Raw genomic sequence first — 16,808 nt, 5'->3', positions numbered from 1 at the left:
GAGGCTAGTGAAGGGCACACCCAGGACACAACAATGGACGGAGGCGGTGGAGGCGTCACTGGAGGGGAGTGATGTGCGGGGGGCTCCGCATCACGCGAGTGGATTTTGGCAAATCTTGATGAGGTGCTTGGTTTTGAGCACTGTCGCCGGCGGCGCCTCTCCGTGACCAGCCTGTACCTCGTCCCGATCGTCTCATCACCTTGCACCTTGATATTCCATCCCCTCCATCTCCCATTCCGCGTCGCTCATTATCTCCAGCTCGCCACCATTCCGGCCGCGACCCCCGCTCCCCGACCCACCACCATTCCACTACACGCCGACCGGGTGCAATGACGGAGAGCACTCCGCTATTGGCCAAAATGCCAGTAGCACTGACTAACGCCCGCCGCTTTGTCGTCGGCCTCGGTCTGCTCCTCCTCGTCGTCCTCGTATGTCACGCTTGCCACCACACAGCCCTTCTGACATTCCACAGCTCTGGACCGCGTCCAACTTCATCACGAACGACCTCGAGACTGGAGAGGACAAGTGGCAGAAACCATTCTTGTGAGTCGTGCGATCGCCTGCCTTATCTTTTCACGGCGCGCGGCGAAATTAATTCATGACTTTGATGGAGCGGACTCGGGTACTGACTCGCTTTTCCCAGAATCACCTACCTCAACACGTCGAGTTTCGCAGTCTACTTGATCCCCGTTGCGTGGAGGTACTGGAAGAATGGACGGAGACGGAGTCATGAGTGAGTCGAGTGCATCTGATGCATGGGTCGTCGCCCGCCAAGGCTCTTTAAACTGACCCCACAGGTATCGGCCGGTCCCCGCAGACGCCTCGCCCCTGACGCTCGTGCGCTCCATCTCACCGTCACCTGACTCGACGACGTTGTCCGCGATCGTCGACGATGCGCCTGCGCCGCTGCCGAAGCTCTCTATCCGGGAGACTGCCGAGATTGCGGCCTGGTGGAGCGCGGTCTGGTTCCTGGCAAACTGGTCGCTGAATGCGGCGCTCGCTCTTGCTTCCGTCAGCAGCGTGACGATTCTGAGCTCGACGACGAGCTTCTTCACGCTCACGCTCGGTCGCGCGTTTGGCGTCGAGGACGTGACGCGTGCCAAGGTGTTTTCGGCTCTTGCCTCGTGAGTACGGCTGTTTGTGTGGAGGGGTGTGATCGTAATCGTGACACGGAAAGGCGTGATCGACACGCTGTTTAGATAAGCGCGAGACGCCCCCATTACACACTAGCGTGATTCATTTACAACAGCAGCTGACATGAACACAGATTCGCTGGAGTCGTCCTCGTGACCAAGTCGGATGCGATGAGCGCCCATGTCGTCGGTGACAACAGGCCGACGCACCCGATCCTCGGCGACTGTCTCTCGCTCCTGAGCGCCGCTTTCTACTCGGTCTACGTCATCCTTCTCAAGGTCCGCATCGGCGACGAGTCGCGTGCGGACACACAACTGCTGCTTGGGTGAGTGTGCGGTCTGGCTCATACACGGAAGGTTTGGATGCCTCGCGGCGTCTGCGACTTAGTGTGATTGCACGCAGCTTCCATCCTCGCATGACCTTAGCTGACAGAACAGATTCGCCGGCCTGTTCAACATCATCTTCCTCATCCCGGTGTTCCCGATCCTGCACTACCTGGGCTGGGAGACGTTCGAGCTCCCGCCGACATCGACGGCGGTCACGATCTGCATCATCAACATGCTCATCACGCTGAGCTCGGATTACCTCTACGTGCTTGCGATGCTGAAGACGACACCGATGCTCGTCACGATCGGCCTCAGCATGACGATCCCGTTCGCAATGATCGGGTCCATGTTCATTCCCTCGGCACACACCGACAGTGTGACGGGGCTGAGCGTGCTGGGCGCCGCGCTCGTCGTCGGCTCCTTCCTCGTGCTCGGCTGGCAGGGGTGGAACGAGAGCAAGCAGCCGCAGGAGGTGCGCGGCCTCGGAATCGAGGCGGAGGGACTGGACGCTTAGAGGGCTCCGCACCCATCGAGGACTCTGAGGACCCCGAGCCCGTCGAGGGCCTCGTTGCCAGTTTAACGAATCACTATACTCTTTTTTGTCACGACCTAGAAATCATACAACTACCACCAACAACACAAACCTCATTACCAGCATCAGTTCTTCGTATTTGTACAACCCTCTTACATGGTCTCATCACCATAACGCCTTATAGTTATCGCATATACCACCGCTGGGCGCCCATCTCTTCATGGCCGCCGGAATGCATTGTACAATGTAGCTTTGCTACGGGGGCACCGAGCACTCCTGAAACTTACATGAGGGCGGGGCTTCGTCAGTCTGCGTCAGCGGGTGTCAACATCGCATCGGCAGCTGATAAGGTCTGGTCGGTTCTCGTAAGCGACGATTCGGTTCGAGGACGTCATCGTAAACATCGGACTAGGAACTCATCCGAAGCCCTCGCTATGCTTCTGTCAACTACTGCCTGCCAGGCTTTAGGGTACCCCTGCGCCCTTGTTGGTCGTCGTTGTCCCAACGCGACCAGGTGTGTGTCGGCCTGTGTATGAGACTCCTGAGCAACATCGACTTTGTCTGAGAGTCTAGTTCTTCCCCATGCATGCCTGGCCGGGTGAAAGCTGCCTCTGCTGTCGACCTTCCTTGGGACTCGCTCACTTCGTCAGTGCCTTCGTCAACAAGCATCAACAGGCGTCCGAGCAATCAGAACAGCGTCGGTAGCTGATAAGGTCTACAGTCTTCTCGTAAGTCGTCAAATGAGTTCGAGGTCATCTCGTAAGCTCAATGCACTCAGTTTGAGGTTGCTCCATCTCTCGTAACAGGTTCTCGAGTCGGAGCACCACCACGGAGCACCATGACAGAGCACCAGCTGTGACCACTTCACATCTATTAAGCCTGACAGCGTCAAGTCGAGCTTCCAGAACCCCAGAATCAGACCAGCCGTTGTCCTCCCAGGTTTACACGCTCTAGCTGCCTAGCTCGCCAGTTCCAAGGCCCAGGTCCGCGGTGAAGATAGCCCGAAGCGGGAAAGATCTGCACCCTTAGACTGATGCACCGCCCATCGCTGCGATCGCAGCTGCAGCAATCGCGCAGTCCGCTGCGTATCGATCCGGGCTCTCGGGACCAATAACTGGTGTTGACTAGACGCCGAGCAGTGAGGAACAGAGACGATGAGAATCAACAAGTCAGACTAAGCTGTAAGATTTGGCCTTAGTGTCTTTCAAACTCGGATGTTACGGAAGGATTGACGTAGCTGCTGGTGGTTTCGGTTGTTGACAGTGGCCTGGCTGGGTAAAGCAGCGTCGGTGGAGTGGAGTCAGATCGTGGAGACTTTCCCAGGTGATTCCCAGGCGGCTGCAAGCAGCCAGCAACTGTCTGGTTCCTCTACACACCTCCTGTTCCTCCTGTTCCCCCTGTTCCTCGATTCGGCAGGTCCCATCAGGTCCCAAGCAAGGTCCAAAGCAAGTGCGCGAGAAACATGAAGTTTAATGTGCGCTTGCTCGCTTGCTTGTAGCTGCGTGCACTTCGCTGGCGATCTGTGGCATCGTCCGCAGCGTGCCAACACTCCACTGCACCGCCTGAGTCCCAGACCATCTGTCCTGAATACCCAGATCAGTGTCCCACGGTGCCCAGGGCTGGATGTTGACGGTGGGCACGAATCAGACGGAAGGAAGAGCGAACGCTAAGAACTCTGTCGACGTCAGGCAGACGTTCGCATGCACGTTCGCTGCTGTGAGCCTGGTGCTGCTCTGGCTTCTGCATTCAGGTGACCTTGGCCGCTCTTGACACTCTCTCACAGCTCCGATATCGGTCGGCTCCAAGCAAGGACCATAGGGTGGCGACAACCCACTGTGTACGCATGGACGCACGGTGGTGAGGTCGGTGATCTCGTTGCTTCGTGGTGTACCCCTTCGTTGTGAGGTAAGCAGGTGTGGAGTGATCTCATCAGACGGATCAAAGTTCGCCGTCGGTTGGCCACCCTATGCTGTAGTCGCCGGTGCACCACACTCTCAGGGCTTGTCTGCAGCTGATACTGGATGTACAGGAGATACGCAGATAATGACGGCAGCTGCAACGCGGCAGGAATGGCGAATTTGCCGTCCCAGGAGGTCCTCAGGTGGCCCAGGAGTGGGGGAGGAAGGGCATGAGCCTCATGGCATGCGGACCTTACGGTAACAGGTAGGTCATGTGCTCTGCACTCCCAACACTGGGCACCACTTGGCTTCATGGATCCATGGATTCTGTAACAGACAAAGAACTCATGGATGCACGTACGTACGTCTTGTACCTCGCACGCACGTCCGTCAGGTGTCAGAAGCCATGACATGAGACCGCATGGCACAAGACCCACCCGAGACAAATGCCGCACGCGGCTGTAAGGATGTTCTCGGCGCCCGTCACTGCTGCCAGAACAGATGGAGCACCGCGTTGCTCACGCCGCAACGAAGCGTGAGCGGCGTGATCGTGTCAAGTCAGCAGACAGAGAGTAGATTCCACGGCGTAGACCAGTGTGACCCCGCCGCTTCCGCATTGCCACCCCGCTCATGTCCGCACACTGGTACGGCGGCGCGGCGATGCGGTGGGAGATCGCTCTTGCCACCGCTTTCAGAGGCTTGAGAACGAGAGAGACAGCTGTTCAGCCGAGGGTATACTAGAGCCCGGCGCCGGACCGGGTTGCACCGGATGAGTGAGGCGTACGCACGACGGCTGATACGGTTCGCGATCTGAATGGTGAATGTGCCGAGGACACGCCGCGCACGCCGCGCTCGCAGTGCCTCTCACGCGCTCAATTCAGGTGCACCCCCGGCCATCTCGTAACCAGCCCCATGTGATGACCCTCCTCTCTTGCTCTCCCATGCCGTGCCGCCCACTTATCGCCCAGGCATGCGCACTTGCCGCATGCCTGCCACGGCTTCCTCTCGCGTTCTTCGACAATCGTAGACGACGTAAGCGAGCCTAATCTGCCTGTCGGACATGCTTCCACCCACTCATGGCCACTCACGAGAAATGCACTCGCCGGCACCCGCAATGGCAGCATCCAACCTTGCACACGCTCCACTGGCATGCCTGATGGGCGTCTGATCGGACCTGACTCCGCTTGACGGTGTTCGTGGGTCCATCGTCAGTCGCCAAGAATAATCATGAGCAATTGTGCAGAGCTTGCTGCTTCATTCGACGGCCCGCTTCGCCACGCATTCAGTGGAGCATAGAATGCAAACGCAAAAGCCTATCTTGCTCAAAGTCGCCGGACTATCGGCGGCCGTCCGAGCATTCCGGCCGTGATGTCTCGGTGTGAGGTGTGAGGCGTGATGCGCAATCTGCGTTCCACTCGTACATTACTCTCGCGATCGAGATCGGCATGACCGTCTCGTCAGTTGGATGGGATGCCGTCCTCCACCCACCCCGAGGACCCCGCACTCTCCCCCCGCACGCACACTAGTGGCCGAAGCTAACGAACCTTCTTCGCTGTCAATACTCCCTCGCTAGCGCCAGGCGGCCCTGTACCCCACACTTCAGTGGACTGTCGGACAGACCAAGACGCACCAACGGCGACGCTATGCGAGGAGCCGAGCCCTCGGTCCTACTGGAATGACGCTGGAAATGGGTCGCAGTCGTCGTAGCGCGAGATCGAGATCGTAGCTTGCCCGTAGCGCATGAGAGTGAAGTGCTCTAAAGAAAGATCTACTGCAGGAGCTATTCTGCAGTTCAGCACCGCACCGAAGTCCCTTGCATCGGTTGGACCAGTGCAGTCGCCGTTGCCGTCGTTCGCAACCCCAGTCCTGCACCCTGTATGCCCTGCATTATGAGAAGACACTCGTCGCATCGAACGCTGCTGCCTTTCGTGCCTGCTTCATGCTTCACGCCCAGTGCAATGCCCCAGATGCGGTGCCTGTGTGCGGTGCCTCCGGTGTCTGCAAACTGTGAAGTGGCAGGACGCGTTTGCTTTTTCTAGAGATCGGTGGCTCATTGTGCGCACACTTGCACCGCACTTCGCACCTGAGGGCAAGGAAGGCACAGCACCAGAAGAAGACAACAGTCCTCCTTGCCACTCTCCCTGCGGCAGACATTCCCACCTGTGCATGGTGGGTGAATCGGCCGAGCGCCGAGAAAACTCTCACACTGACATCGGGGGTTATGCTCTCCGCCTGACATGCCTGACAATTCACTGATCGGAACGTCTTAAGGGCATCGCCGTCGTATTCCAACCGCATGGTCCTTGTGAGCGGCGTGAGGGGTGTGAGCGGGGGTCCCACATCCCACAAGAGTGACCTGTGGTGACCTCAGTCACCTTGGCATACCACTAACCGATCAAGCTTGAATTCATTAATGATGGCTGACACTGTCCGATCAGGACCATGCACGATGGCTGCGTGATCATTCCCAGAACACTGACAACGTTCACGCCCGACATGCATGCATGCACTCCCAGCATTCTGGTCTCGCCCGAAAAGCGAAAAAGTCGCCGCCGCCGGTTCTTGTCCTTGTGCTTGGGAATGAAGCCAAGTCGAACACTCGCCCCGGCCAAGAGCATGCCTAGCTCACCAGGTGAGGGACAGCGTTACCTGCCATCACTTTAAGTTAATGGGAGCGCCGTGCCTATGCCGTCACCTTTGGGCCATGCTTGCACCCTGCAGTGGTGCATCGTCGCACCCCCCGCACTAGGTCGCACAGAACACCGCGTGTTCCTGTGTGGATCCACCAGGGTCGGGTGTGTCGTTGGATCGATCAGGAGGAGCCACCCGGCCACACGCGCTTGTTCTCGTGAGATGCAGCGCGCCGGTAACTAACCGGTGCACTGGCACCTGCTCCTCTCCTCGTCCTCCAGTGCCGCTCTGCCCTGCATCATGCATGGGTAGCCCGCGTGCCCTGCCCTTCTGCCGCTGCCGCGCCTCCCGGCGCCTCGCCGCCAGTTCTCAATGTAATCGCCTCGGCGTCTATCCACGACTGCGCGCTAGTGATCCTGGGTCTTGGCCTGGACAAGGACTAGGCGTCCCAGGAGTCGGCTGGACCACACAGCTCGCAGCTAAATCTGACCTAGACTCCACACGACATCATTCCCCTCCCATCATCCCTCACTGTCCATCAGTACTTAACGCTTGCCGCTGCGCATTCTCTCCGTCTCTTTCCCTCCAGGTCTTGATCACTCTCCCATCAGCTTGTTGCTCATACCACACCTAACCTCGCTCACTCCTTCGACACATCTATCTGCCCCGCCCCACCTACACTACTCCCCTGCAACGACGAACGAAGATGCTGCTCGGCCAGCTCTCCGTCCTCCTGTCCCTCCTCGGTGGTTCGGCGCTTGCGGCGCCGTTCACCCAGAACAACGCTAGGTCGGTGCGTACTCGTCTTCTAAATCGGGATGTTTCAGTGTCTTCCCCGGCCTTGATGCTTCCCGATTCCATCATTCCGCCCACTAGCCGGTGCGTTGAAACAGGTGCTAACGATAACAGGACAACCCCGATCTTGAGGCACGTATCTCTGTCAATCTCGGATTCCCTTACGGATCCGAGAAGATTCGTGGTGTCAACCTAGGTGGTGTGAGTACAATTGATGGTCGCTTTTGCCACAGTGGATTTTCATGTCCACAATGGCGGCGACATTGTGTGCAGGCAGTGCTGACCGATGCAGTGGCTCGTCATTGAGCCTTGGATCACCCCTTCGCTGTTCGACCAGACCGGTAACGACGGCATCATCGACGAGTGGACCTTTGGCCAGAACCAGGACCGCGGCGCAGCTCAGTCTGCCCTCAGGCGCCACTGGGACTCTTGGATCACCGAGGACGACTTCCGTCAGATCAAGGCTGCCGGTCTGAACCACGTCCGCATCCCCATCGGCTACTGGGCTTGGGACGTCTCGGGTGGCGAGCCCTACATCCAGGGCCAGCTCGAGTACCTCGACCGGGCCATTGGTTGGGCCCGCAACACTGGTCTCAAGGTCATCATTGATCTGCACGGCGCTCCTGGCTCGCAGAACGGCTTCGACAACTCGGGTCAGTACGGTCACATCGGCTGGCCCGACAGCGGCAACAACCTCGAGCGCACCAAGAACGTCCTCGGCCAGATTGCGAAGAAGTACGCCGACCCCCAGTACTGGCAGGTCGTCACTGCCCTCTGCCTGCTCAACGAACCCGCTGCGTTCGATGGCAGGGTCGCCAACGTCCTGAGGCAGTTCTGGCGTGACGCCTACGGTGCCGCCCGCTTCCCCTGGGGCAACTCGAACCAGAGCGGCCTCCTTCTCATCATCTCGGACGGCTTCCAGCCCCTCAGCTCGTGGAACAACTACATGACCGAGCCCAACTACCAGAGCGTCGCCGTCGACAACCACTACTACCAGGTTTTCAACTGCGACCTGAACCGCATGAACTGGGACCAGCACCTCCAGGACATCTGCAACAAGCGTAATGACTGGTGGAGCGCTGACCTCTGGCTCCTCGTCGGCGAGTGGTCGCTCGCCACGACCGACTGTGCTCGCTACCTGAACGGCCGCGGCAAGGGTGCCCGTTACGAGGGCAACCACGATGGCTGCTCGTGGGTCGGCTCGTGCAACGGCAAGTCTGGCAACGGCGACAACTTCTCCAACGAGTACAAGCAGTTCCTCCGCAAGTCGTTCGACATTTACACTCAGGCCATGGAGCAGACCGGCGAGGGATGGACCTTCTGGACCTGGAAGGCCGAGGAGGCCGCCGAGTGGAGCTACAAGGACGGCATGCGCCTCGGCTTCATCCCCCGCAACCCCACCGACCACCAGACCTCGCTCAGCTCGGTCTGCGGTTAGTAACCTGCAGCGACTCGGAAGTGAAGAGAGAGAAGAAGATCAGAAGTATTAGTTGGCTAATTGCCCCCTCGTCGACCACGACACACGACATGACTGGATAGACATACCCCCATTCCTTAGTAATACGTACATATGCATCAGTTTATTGGTCCTTTGGCCACAGACGTTGCCTCTGCAACAAAGGCTGCGATTGCCACTGATGCTGCGGCGAGATTGAGACCGTCCGGGGTATCTTGAGTGAGGGTGGACCTGTAACGTTGGCAGGGCTCAGATCGTGACATCGTTTCGGTGAGGTGACATTTTCGCGCGATCAGTCCGTGACTAGTGTACAAAAATGCATGATGCTAAGGCTACGCGTCTACTCGTCGATGTCCTCCCTGATGGCCTCCCCCATCTGCTCAGCGCCCGGGTCTCCACCACGCAGCTCTCCGAGCTTCTCCTCGACCCAGTCCGGCTCGTCGACCTGGCGGTCCTTGGCCCTGCGTTCGTCGACCTCGTCCTCGTCCGGCTGCCTGAATCCAATGCGGATCTTGTCCCAGTTATCTCCACGTGTCTCGACATGCCCGCGTTTGGCGACGCGCGTCTTGCGCAGCTGGGTGCGGAACGAGATCGGGTTGTAGTACACGCCCTTGCGACGCTTGCGCTTGGGTTCGTCGTCCTCGTCCTCGCCGCCAAACATGTCGTCGTCCTCGTCCTCGGCCTCCTCCTCCTGGAACGTGAGCAGCACCTCCTTGGCAGGCACGGCCTGCATGACGACCTCGTATGTCCGGATGCGGTCGTAGGGGACGTTCGGGAAGACGGCGTCCACGTCCCCGCCCTCCTCGGCGGTCTGGTTCAGGCGCTCGACGCCGTCGCCGTCCAAAGGCGTCGCATAGACGTGCGCCAGGCGGTCCACGCCCTCCTCCGGCGGAAGGTAGTACTCGATGATCTGCTGGTCGTCCTCGACGATCGGGCGCAGGACGGCGCTCTCGAGACGCGCCGTGCTCGCCGTCGCGGTGGGGTTGAGCGCCGTAACGGCACTCGGGCGCTCGGGGAACTTGACGAGGATGTACGAGTTGCTCCACGCCTCGGCGTCGGGGAGAATGTCGTACTCCTCGACGACCTTCAGGTGTCGCCTCTTCGGGTCCGGATGCTTCATCTCCTTTGCCGGCACTTGGACGTCGGCGAACGTCTTGTCGATAGCCAGGATCTGCGCCGCCTCGCTGTGGTCGACGGCCTCCTGCCGCTGCCTCTCCTGCGCTGCGCGGCGCACGTTTCCGTTCCGGCGCTGGATGTAGCTCGAGTTACGCATCCAGCTGACGTCCGCCTTGGCGGGCGCGTTGCTCGTGACATTCAGCGGCGTGAGGAGGAGCGCATCCGTCGCATCCTGCACGCGGTCCGCATCCGGCACAGGGTTCAGCGCGCTGTCGTCTCCGTCCCAAACACCGGGGTACACATTCAGGTCGAGCGGCATGCCCATCTCGGCGTCGGCGAGCATGGGGATCGGCGCAGAGGAGGCGAGCTGGTCGAGATACGAGGGCTCGCCGAGACGACCAATCTCGGTCGAGACCTTGAACAACTTGGCGGGGAAGGGCGGCGGCGGAAGAGGGTTCTCGAACCGCACGCGGACCAAAAGGTCCGACTTCGTCTTGTGCGACATGTCGGCCAAGTCGAAGCGGGTGTCGGTGTGATCGTGGATGTGTTTTTGTTCTGAATCGCTGCAGCGAGCATCAAGATGTCACCACATGTCCAGCGGCTGCGATCAGCGGCAACGGGAGTATTTACGGACTAGTCGAGTTTCTAATGAACAATAGCCAGGAAGACAATAGGGAAATGTAATTGGCGGTTATTGATCCCGTGTACAACTGGCCAGTCGCGTCAACCAGCGCTTGAAATTACATGACGAGAGGCGACCGCGGTCACCTTTGAGCCAACAACAACAAGACAACATGGGGGACGACTTTGTGGTCCTCGAGTCCGACGACGGGTATTGCTTCTCCGTGCCGCGGCACATCGCGACCTCGAGTTCGACTCTGAAGGCTATGCTCGATGAAGAGGGTGCGTTTCTTCTCCCTTTCCTGTCCTCCCGCCCCTCCACGCCGTCCCCTCCTATATCGATCTGTCCCCACGCAGCCCGCGCGATCATTCATCCAACCGCACAGATGGCGTGCGGAACATGCTGCTACAGCTGAGGCTGCCACGTTCTTAGCTAACTCCCAGGTGCATTCCAAGAGGCCTCGCAGAACCGCGTCAAGCTCGGATACCGCGGCATCATTGTGCTCAAGCTCATCGAGTATCTCGCGTTCAAGGCGCAATACGCCGACACGCCGCAAAGCGAGATTCGCGACGACTTCTTCCCGCGCATCGACCCGTACATTGCCCTCGAACTGTGAGCTCCATACCTTCCGCCTTGGCTGATCCGCAGCTTGACGATCGCGGACTACCTTGACACCTAGACGCTTCCCTTTACTCCGCCGACTCTTTTCCTCCTTTGTTCAGACGAGGGGTTTCAGAGCTCGCTACACGCTCGCATTCTCATCTTGTACTTCTAGCACTACTTCTGCATCACTTAGTTGTCCTCGAGACGTTTTATGGGCGTGAAGGGGCGGAGCTAAGGCGCCTTGCCGCGGTGCTTGAGCATGCTCTCCGACACGCCCTTGCCCTTGAGCAGGTCCTCGCGGACCTTCTCGTCCGCCTCGCGTGCCGGCCCAGCCTTGGCGAGGACCTTCTCGACCATGTCGGGGGTAACGACGACGACGCCGTCGAGGTCAGCCACGACATAGTCGCCCGGGTTCACCGTGATCTCGGGGAAGGGCGGGTCGGCATTGGGCGGGGCAGGCTTGATAGTGAGGGGCACGTTGAGGGCGCGCACACGCGTGAACGTTCCGGGGCCGAGGACAGAGTGCCCGCGGGCGAAGACGGGGAAACCGAGCGCGCGGTGCTCGTTCAGGTCGCGGCAGCCGCCATCGAGGACGGCGCCCTGTACGCCCTTCGTCTGCGCCGCCGTGCTCATCAGGCCGCCCCAGCACCCGCTCCTCACGCCAAGGGGGGTCTGCATGACAATGACGCTTCCAGAGGGTGCGGCGTCGACAAAGTGCTGGTCCGGCTTCGACTTGTCGGGGTGCGAGACGGGGACCATCTGGGCGTCAGTTGACCATACCAATCGAACACCTCACTTCAACGGTGAAGGCTGGACCGGCGATGCGCGTCTCGCCCTCCTCGAACTTGGGCGAGTACATCTTCAGGTCGGGGATGAGGCCGCCGTGCGGCACGCCGAGCTTGATGAGCGCGTCGGCGATCTGGCATTAGTTCTATCACTATGCCGCTCGGGCCCAAGGTTGCTCCGCCGTTTGGCGCTGACCAGTGCCCCGCGGCCTACCCGGCAAGGCCACACTCACCTCGCACGTCGAGAGGTCCTTGAGCTTGGCGGCAGTGGCGTCGGTCATGATGCGGGCGTGGGTCTGGAGACGGGCTGTCGCGCGGAAAGCCATGAGTAGTGTGAGCGATGTGACGGTGCGAGCTTGGAGATGGCTCGGCTGGGCTCGCTTCGGATGCTGATAACGTCATTGCCGGAGAATGCTAATCTGATTAGGCCGGCATGTTACTTTTGTCTTGCTATCTGCAGCAAAGGCTGGCGCGCAGGCGGGCGCTCTTTCTGCAGGGGAGGGGGTCTGCAGAACTCGAGATTCATGCAGATATCTCTGCTATCTTCCATCATGAATCGACTATCGCTAGCAGCTATCGGTCTGCGATATAACCGCCAACACGCCTGGCGCTTAAGAACCCGATTCCCGATCCTGCCTGGACACTGGCCAGGGCTTCTGTCTACCACTCCTGCACACATCAATCACAAAGTACACAACACAGTACACAACACTCGAGCTGCTCTATCATGTCCAGTCCACTGGCGCTGGCACCGACAGATAAGATAGCGGTACCGAGTAGCTGACGCCTCCGCTCACCCCGACCGACGGTCCGCTCCCAGCAACCGCTCATGTGACCTCCACCAACACCTTCGCTTGTGACCGAGGCTCTGACGCATCGGAAGACACTGACACAGCGACGCATGCCGCGATCCAGTCTTTACCACCACCTCCTACCGGGCATTACCCCCCTCCTGGGTGGTTGGACGCAGACGCTCAACCTCCACCGGAGAACAGCCTTCGATCGGAGATCGGGGCGCCATGCGGGGCTTCGCGTCGGACTTGGCCCAGTTTCAGATCACTCAATCCAAGTTTCCAACTTTTGGCACGTTGCAAACGCGTTGCGGCAAAGCGGCCAGCGGCAGGCGGGCGGGCGGGTATGCAAATGCAGCGAGCTTCTTGCGGACGCCGGAATGCACGCTGTACGTGAGTACGGCTCAAGCATGCAGAAGCAAGAGTGCAGGTGACTACAGGGGCTCGGTTTACCCGCTCCTTACCGCCCAGCATCCTGGGTGTGGTGCTCGGGCTTTTGGGGCGGCGGCGGATGTGGCACCCCGCTTCCCACTCCAGCGCCCTCCATGGGCAGGCCGGTGCCGCCGGCGTGCGACGGTCAACTCTCGAGTCGTGCATTCCGCTCTCCCCAGCCTCCGAATCATCCACCATGGCGTGAGTACCTGCTAGCCATTTGAAGGTAGTGAGCTAATGACAGTTCTACGTGAGTTCAACTGAAAAGCTGTTATGGGGAGCAAGTGTGCGAGCATCCCGGGCGGCTCGACGGTCCGGCGCCTGTCACCGCGAAATGTCAGGGGGCGTGTCTCGAATGAATGTCGATGGGCGCGCTTCTGTGGGGCACGGCGGGTGAGACGCATGCTGTTGTTGGGGAGCACATTCGCTTTGCTGTTGTGCTCGCTGCTGCAGGCATCGCACTCGCGACCATGACGTCGTTCAACCAGCTGGGTTGTCACCCCACTCCACCTCCCGGCGCACCGGCAACGACAGCTAGGAAGACGGTAACAGAGCACAGCTGACAGACAGCGCACAGCAGTTTATGAACTGGATCAAGTCCCCCGCCGGACGCCAGTACTTCTTTAGTGAGTTGCAGTTCTTCCGACAGTAACTAACATCAGGTACTCACTTCTGGGGTCCCGTCGCCAACTGGGGTCTTCCCCTTGCCGCGCTCTCCGACGTCTTCAACAAGGATGAGGAGTACATTTCCGGCGTCATGTCGCCCACCCTCGCCGTTTACTCGTGAGTACGAGCTTCTCGCGGCAGCAGCGACTGCACACAGCTGAGGTATTACGCGCTGGTAAGCTGACATGCAGGATGATCTTCATGCGCTTCGCGTGGCGTGTGATTCCGCGCAATTACCTGCTCTTCGCGTGTCACGCGACGAACGCGGCCGCCCAGTCGGTGCAGGAGATGCGCTACATCAACTACTGGTACTTTGGCGGACGGGAGAAGAAGCACCCCGAGCTCGTTGCAGCCGACGCGGCCAAGGACGCGTCGCAGGAGATCAAGGACGCCGCCGCGCTCATCAAGCAGGACAAGTTCTCTGCCGCCGGCGACGACCTCAAGCAGGCCGGAAAGGAGGCGCTCCACGCCGCCTCGGCTGGCGCTGAGGCCTTCTCCAAGAAGGGACAGGAGGTCAAGGCCGAGGTCGAGAGCAAGGTCCAGAAGGAGATTGACTCGCTCAAGAAGTAAACTGTCCCCCCATGGACGCGAAGGACCGATGAACTCGGGCTGGGCGCTTTCAGGCGAGCTTGTTTCGGCCAAAATTACCCACACACAACACTTGATCCAGCCTGCTCAAGTGCTAGATACACCATGATGGATGGACGCTGCTGCCGTCGCCGGGCAGCGCTGCGGTGAAGGGACGGGGATTCGGACAGGATAAAATCTATAGAACCCATAAGTACATGCATATTCCTGGGTACCTGGGCGCTGAGCTTTACGCTGTGTGAGAGAGAGTAATACAATGGGTGGTAAGATGGTACAGGGAAGAGGAGAGTCACTTGAGGGACGTCTGGGCGCCGCGCAGAGCGAGATACGCCTGGTCGACGCCGGGGCCGAGGTTGCGCACAATGTTCCACATCTCGACGCCCTTGTACCGAAGCTTCGTCCGCGGGTCCGTGTACGGACCGTGCAGACCAGTGATGTCGCAGTACTTCTTGGCAGGGAGGAGCGAGGGCGGCGCCGTCGGTGTGTGGTCTGGAGTTAGCTTCTCCGTCTCCTTGTAGCTGACGCTGTCCCTCGACCGTCCAGCGGTACTTACACGTGATGACCTCTCCACGGTCCTCGAGCATCTCCCCCTCCTCGTCCTCGTCGACCTCCATCGGCGTCGCAGTCCCGCTCATCTCCGAGTCATCGATCGTCATGGGCGTAGCGACGCCGCTCCGGCGACCCTTGAGCGAGGACCGCGGTTTGCCGATCGGATTCTCCTTCTTCTTCTTCTTGACGGGCTCAATCGGCTCTCCGCGCGCCTTTGCCGCCGTCTGTGCAGCCGACAGGAACCCGTCACCGCCACCTATGCGCTCGCGCTCGAGGGTCAAGAGCTGCTTCGCATTACGCTTGAAGCCGGCAGCGGTCGCGCCCGAAGCTGTCCTGGACGGGAGAGCGGAGACAAAGTTGGGGTTCTTCCATGGCCGAGGAGCGTCGGCGTAGCTCAGCTTCTCAACAAGCAGCTGAGTGTTAGCTTGTACGTGATCTCCAGCAAGCTGAGGCAATGGGAAGGAAGAACGTACACCAGTACTCACTGGTTCATCATTCGGCGCCGGGGTGGACGCATTCGACTTGCGCGGCTGGAAACGCCCGCCTTTCGGAGGCCTGATGTCAGCTGCATCGCACACGCCGCAGCTTACATGTTGGTGGTGTGCTGGAGGTGGAGTGTGAGGAAGCAAGAACAAAGTCCAGATCTGCGGCTGATGGCGCCGGTTGACTGGCGCACGGACGGGACGTGATCGCAGCGTGGTGAGTGACGAAATTGAAACCGGCATACACGGCTAAAACATGACGCGTGGTCCCAAGCGGGCTCGAAATTGTTTACGTCCACACGTCCACACGCAAACTCCACTGATATCGCACCAGCTCAGCCCAGCCGATACACGACGGCCATGTCGCTCTTCTCGGGCATCACGTTTACGTCGGAGAAGGCCAAGTCGCTTGCGGCCGAGTCTGCCGCCAACGCCGAGGGCAGCGCGAGCCCCAGTAGCGGCACCTCGTCAGTGCCGAAACCAGCAGCGGCCGAGTCCTCCACAAGCGCGACTAGTGGACAACCCAAGCCAAAACCGAAGGAGAAGGAGGCCAAGCCGAGCGCAGCGCTCGCCTTTGCCCCGAGACCGAAACCGAAACGCCCAACAGCGGTACAGTTTATGTCTTCCTCGACTGCTGCTCCGGTCGTCGAAGCTGCTCCCGTCCTGATCGTGCCCCCGCCAGCACCTTCCTCGTCCGTCTCGGCGCCGAGTGAGCCCGACGTAGTCGTGCCGGCCATGACGCTAGCTGCGGCCGAGAAGGCGAAGCGGGCCAAGGGAGAAGCACCCGAGCAGCCAAAGAAGAAGAAGAAGAGGGTGAGCTCCCCAGATCTTACAGAGCTGACGCCAGAAACGCCGCGTGCAGCACACCTTCAACCCGGACGAGGAGTACGACCCGAACCGTCCTAACGATCTGGGAGAGTACCAGCACTACCGGCGGAAGGTGCGGGAGGAGCGTCTTGCGCGGAGACGGAGGGAAGGGTCCGAGTCAAGCTACTACTCGGACAGCAGCGACGCGGCCCCAAGGCGAGACGGTACGTCCCAGCTATCATATGCCAGGTAGCTGACATCAGCGCCGAAACTGTTTGCGCGGCGCCCCCGCCGCAGCAGGAGAGCGGAGAGGACGCCTATGCGAGAAGGGCGGCCATGGCCCAGAGCGGCGAGGACGCCTACGCTCGACGAGCGGCCATGGCGCAGTCGGGCGACGAGGCTTATGCTCGGCGCATGGCCATGTCGGCACCTGCGGGCGTGCCGGCCGCCGCTGGCCCGAGGGCCGTAGCGCCCGAGGTGGCCCAGCCCCCGCCGCCGAGTATGCCGCTCATGCCCCCGAGTCTTCCAGGTGGACCGCCGAGACCACCGCCGAGTATGCCACCCATGCCCCCGAGTTCTTCAACAAGGATGAGGA

General features: G+C 60.1%; 7 protein-coding genes across 7 annotated transcripts; 4 read left to right on the top strand and 3 right to left on the bottom strand.

The window, feature by feature from the left end:
- Window positions 1-359: 359 nt before the first annotated feature.
- Window positions 360-1,974, top strand: A1Q1_04010 (vacuolar membrane protein; the record flags this gene model as incomplete). Its single annotated transcript, XM_014322387.1, has 6 exons — window positions 360-428; window positions 473-543; window positions 644-733; window positions 798-1,124; window positions 1,268-1,459; window positions 1,572-1,974. 6 exons carry the CDS (start codon window positions 360-362, stop codon window positions 1,972-1,974), a joined length of 1,152 nt encoding a protein of 383 aa, XP_014177862.1.
- Window positions 1,975-7,227: 5,253 nt separating this feature from the next.
- Window positions 7,228-8,754, top strand: A1Q1_04009 (uncharacterized protein; the record flags this gene model as incomplete). Its single annotated transcript, XM_014322386.1, has 3 exons — window positions 7,228-7,314; window positions 7,431-7,517; window positions 7,609-8,754. 3 exons carry the CDS (start codon window positions 7,228-7,230, stop codon window positions 8,752-8,754), a joined length of 1,320 nt encoding a protein of 439 aa, XP_014177861.1.
- Window positions 8,755-9,112: 358 nt separating this feature from the next.
- On the bottom strand, window positions 9,113-10,393 carry A1Q1_04008 (uncharacterized protein; the record flags this gene model as incomplete). The annotated part of the gene is made up of 1 exon (XM_014322385.1): window positions 9,113-10,393. The coding sequence occupies one exon, from the start codon at window positions 10,391-10,393 to the stop codon at window positions 9,113-9,115; it is 1,281 nt and encodes a 426-aa protein (XP_014177860.1).
- Window positions 10,394-10,682: 289 nt separating this feature from the next.
- On the top strand, window positions 10,683-11,126 carry A1Q1_04007 (transcriptional elongation regulator; the record flags this gene model as incomplete). Its single annotated transcript, XM_014322384.1, has 2 exons — window positions 10,683-10,791; window positions 10,954-11,126. 2 exons carry the CDS (start codon window positions 10,683-10,685, stop codon window positions 11,124-11,126), a joined length of 282 nt encoding a protein of 93 aa, XP_014177859.1.
- Window positions 11,127-11,344: 218 nt separating this feature from the next.
- A1Q1_04006 (uncharacterized protein) lies at window positions 11,345-12,224 on the bottom strand (the record flags this gene model as incomplete). Its single annotated transcript, XM_014322383.1, has 3 exons — window positions 11,345-11,872; window positions 11,910-12,032; window positions 12,132-12,224. The coding sequence occupies 3 exons, from the start codon at window positions 12,222-12,224 to the stop codon at window positions 11,345-11,347; spliced, it is 744 nt and encodes a 247-aa protein (XP_014177858.1).
- A 1,010-nt stretch (window positions 12,225-13,234) lies between these two features.
- Window positions 13,235-14,357, top strand: A1Q1_04005 (uncharacterized protein; the record flags this gene model as incomplete). Its single annotated transcript, XM_014322382.1, has 3 exons — window positions 13,235-13,322; window positions 13,784-13,904; window positions 13,979-14,357. 3 exons carry the CDS (start codon window positions 13,235-13,237, stop codon window positions 14,355-14,357), a joined length of 588 nt encoding a protein of 195 aa, XP_014177857.1.
- A 307-nt stretch (window positions 14,358-14,664) lies between these two features.
- A1Q1_04004 (uncharacterized protein) lies at window positions 14,665-15,649 on the bottom strand (the record flags this gene model as incomplete). Its single annotated transcript, XM_014322381.1, has 2 exons — window positions 14,665-14,864; window positions 14,929-15,649. 2 exons carry the CDS (start codon window positions 15,647-15,649, stop codon window positions 14,665-14,667), a joined length of 921 nt encoding a protein of 306 aa, XP_014177856.1.
- Window positions 15,650-16,808: the final 1,159 nt, after the last annotated feature.

Source organism: Trichosporon asahii (assembly GCF_000293215.1).
Source record: "Trichosporon asahii var. asahii CBS 2479 unplaced genomic scaffold scaffold00070, whole genome shotgun sequence".
NCBI classification, from domain to species: domain Eukaryota; kingdom Fungi; phylum Basidiomycota; class Tremellomycetes; order Trichosporonales; family Trichosporonaceae; genus Trichosporon; species Trichosporon asahii.
The sequence above is the reverse complement of the archived record's forward strand: the minus strand, read 5'-3'. Positions and strand labels throughout refer to the sequence as shown.